The sequence below is a fragment of the Parus major genome, unplaced genomic scaffold (assembly GCF_001522545.3).
Source record: "Parus major isolate Abel unplaced genomic scaffold, Parus_major1.1 Scaffold419, whole genome shotgun sequence".
Classification (NCBI taxonomy): Eukaryota; Metazoa; Chordata; class Aves; order Passeriformes; family Paridae; genus Parus; species Parus major.
In genome coordinates, this window is record NW_015379325.1 from 31,815 (window position 1) to 34,968 (window position 3,154).

Consider the following 3,154-nt stretch of genomic DNA (forward strand, 5'->3'; position numbering starts at 1 on the left):
TCCCAGTGCCCCCCAGTACCCCCAGTCCGTACCGGTGGGGTGCAGCACGCCGTGGGCCCGCAGGGCAGTGGGGGGCTTGCCCCCCCCCAGCAGGGCCAGTGCCATCTGCAGCCCGTAGCCCCCCAGGTCCAGCAGGACCCCCCCGCCCAGCCCTGGCTCACGCAGCCGTGGGACCCCCCCGAGCTGGAAGCCGAGCTCCCCCCGCAGCACCAGGGGTGTCCCCAGGGCCCCCCCGGCTGCGAGTGAGCGCAGCCGCCGCCAGGCCGGGAAAAAGCGGGTCCAGAACCCCTGCGGGGAGAGGGGAGGGGGTACTGGGGGCACTGGGAATGGAGCATTGGGGTACTGGGAGCACTGGGAATGGAGCATAGGGGTACTGGGAGCACTGGGAGCACTGGGAATGGAGCATAGGGGTACTGGGAGCACTGGGAGTACTGGGAATGGGGAACTGGGGGCACTGGGAGCACTGGGAATGGGGCATTGGGGTACTGGGGATGGGGGAATGGGGGACTGGGAACACTGGGAGGACTGGGAATGGGGGACTGGGGGCACTGGGAGCACTGGGAATGGGGCATTGGGGTACTGGGAATGGGGGAATGGGGGCACTGGGAGCACTGGGAGCACTGGGAATGGGGGACTGGGAATGGGGAACTGGGAATGGGATGTCCATGGTACCGGGGGGACTGAAAACACTGGGAATGGTGAACTGGGCGTACTGGGAATGGGGGACTGGGAGGGCTGGGACGGCTGGGAATGGGGAGAGCGGGAGCCTGGGAGTCGAGAGAATGGGGAAATGGGAAAGACTGGGGGTACTGGGAGGGCTGGGAATAGGGGGAAAGGGCCTGGGAGGATGGGGAGTACCGGAAATGGGGGCACTGGGGTCACTGGGATGACAGGGAATGGGATCCCGGGGAGTGGGGTCCCGGCCGGGGCCGCACCTCCATCAGGAACACCCCGCGCTCCCGGGCCGTCCGCACCAGCTCCGCGACCTCGCAGGCCCCGACCGCCATCGGCTTCTCCATTAGCACAGCCCGGCCGTGGCGCAGGAACAGCAGCCCCGTGGGCAGGTGCGCGGGGTTCACCACCCCCACGTACACCACGTCTGTGGGGACACCCCACAAACCGCCTCAGAGCACTCCCAAAACAAACCTGACCCCAAAACAAAAACCAAAATCCCCACAGAAAACAAAAAAAACCCTCCGACCTCAAAGTGCCCCACTGTTTGTCTCCCCCACATACATCACGTCTGAAGGGGACGTCCCAAAAGTACCCCAATCCCAAAAAAAACGCATCAGAAAACCCCAAACCACCCCTGGCCCCAAAAAAACACATCAGGGAGCAATAAAAATACCCAGGAGGCCCCCAAAACCCCCCCAGAAGTCCTTCAGGACATCCCAAACCCCTGTAGGATCCCCCAAACCCTTGCAGGGTCTCACCAATGTCAGGATCCTCAGCCAGCTCCTCGTAGGATCCATAGGCTCGAGGCACCCCAAAACGCCGGGCAAAGGCCTGGGCGCGCCCCAAATCCCGGGCGGCCACGGCCACCACCTGTGGAGGGGACAGCCAGGGGTCGTGGCGACCCCAAAATCCTGGGGTCACCCCAAAAGTGCCCCTGATTTCCGGGATTGAAGGGGAATGCCAAGGTCTGGGACATCAGGCCTTCCCAGGCAATGGGATTATGCAACGGGGGGACACGCCCAGGTTTTTTGGGGTCGCACCCAGGTTCTGGGGGGGTCCCAGGGATTTTGGGGGGGGGTCCAGGAATTTTGGGGGGGGTCCCCTCCCTCCTCCAAGGGCCCCGCGGTGTCACCGTGTGTTCCGTGGGGGGCAGGGTCTTCAGGGCCACCGCGAAGTCGTGGCTGATGGCCCCGGCCGAGCAGATGCCCCAGCGGGTGGGGCCGGGGGGCGGCCCGGGCTGGGCTTTGGGGGCCTCCGTGGCGGGACACGGCTCCGGTTCCCTCTCCCGATCCATCTCCCGGTCCCGGTCCCGATCCGGATCCGTGCCCGAACCTGCCGGGGCACGAACGGGGCCGCGCCCGCCCCACCCCCACGCGTGGGAAGCTCCCCGCGCCCCTCCCCCCTCCCACGCGCGGGTGGGGGAAGGGTGGGAGGCCCTCCGAAAGGGGGGGGGGGGGGGGCCCCCCGAAGGGGGGGGGGGGGGGGGAGCTGCCCCTGAGACCCCTCGAAAGGACGCGGGGGATTTGAGGGATCCAAGGCTCGGGGGGTCCCCAGGGGCCGGGGAATGTCGGAGATTTTGGGGGGATTTCGGGGTCCTGGGAGCCTCTGGATTTCCGGAGTTTTGGGGGGATTTCGGGGATTTTGGGGGTTTCGGGGGTCCCGGGATCCCCTCCGGGGCGTTTCATTCATGAGACGGCGGCGGGGGCGCGGCTTCCTCCCCACACGTGCCGGGGCCCCGCCCCCTCGGCGCGGCGCCGCCATCCCATTGGTCAGAGGCCGCGGGGAGGCGTGACCAGTATGCAAATGAGCGGCGCGAGAACCAGACTTTATTAGCGGCTTGGGGGCGTGACTTTTGGGGGACGGGGCTCGCTCGCGGCCCGGCGAGCGGCGATTGGCTGCGGGCGGGGGCGGGGTGGATTGCCGCATTTCTATTGGTCGAAAGAGTGGGCGGGACACGGCGGCGCGTTTCTACTGGCCGAGCGGCGGCGGGCGGCGCGGGAGGGCACACTGCCATTGGCGGAGAGCGGGAGGGGCGGGGCCTGGAGCGATGGCGGCGGCGGCGCTGCGGTCCCGGGGCGGCGGAGCGGTGAGAGGGGTGGGGAACCAGTTCCACCAGTGATCCCTCCCAGGGCTCCCGGTTACCCCTCCCGGTGCCACCACTGCCCCCTCCCAGTGTCCCCAGTGACCCCTGGGGGCTCCCAGTGCCACCGGTGCCACCCCACAGGGACACCACTGACCCCTCCCAGTGCTTCCAGTAACTCCTCCCAGTGTCCTCTTGGTGCTCCCAGTGCTCCCAGTCCCCTCCCAGGCCCTACTGGAGCCCCACCCAGGACTCCCAGATCCCCCCTGGACCTGCCCAGTTCCACTCGGGCTCCACTGGAGTTCACCCCAGTGCTCCCAGAGCCCTCCCAGTGCCCCCCAATGCCTGTCCGAGTGCCCCCCAGTGCCCCCCAGTGCCTGTCCCAGTGCACCCAGTGCC

General features: G+C 67.8%; 2 protein-coding genes across 2 annotated transcripts in view; one reads left to right on the forward strand and one right to left on the reverse strand.

The window, feature by feature from the left end:
* DHDH (dihydrodiol dehydrogenase) overlaps nt 1-2,087 on the reverse strand; it is a 3,636-nt gene extending 1,549 nt beyond the window's left edge. The window contains exons 1-4 of the mRNA XM_015616359.3: nt 1,808-2,087; nt 1,434-1,545; nt 936-1,099; nt 33-288 (exon numbers count right to left, since the gene is read on the reverse strand). Of these exons, the coding sequence (XP_015471845.1) occupies nt 33-288; nt 936-1,099; nt 1,434-1,545; nt 1,808-1,969 (694 nt within the window). The 5' untranslated portion in view covers nt 1,970-2,087. The remainder of the gene's footprint in view (nt 1-32; nt 289-935; nt 1,100-1,433; nt 1,546-1,807) is intronic.
* Nucleotides 2,088-2,722: 635 nt separating this feature from the next.
* LOC107199047 (branched-chain-amino-acid aminotransferase, mitochondrial) overlaps nt 2,723-3,154 on the forward strand; it is a 9,276-nt gene continuing 8,844 nt past the window's right edge. Inside the window, exon 1 of the mRNA XM_033511655.1 lies at nt 2,723-2,761. Within this exon, the coding sequence (XP_033367546.1) occupies nt 2,723-2,761 (39 nt within the window). The remainder of the gene's footprint in view (nt 2,762-3,154) is intronic.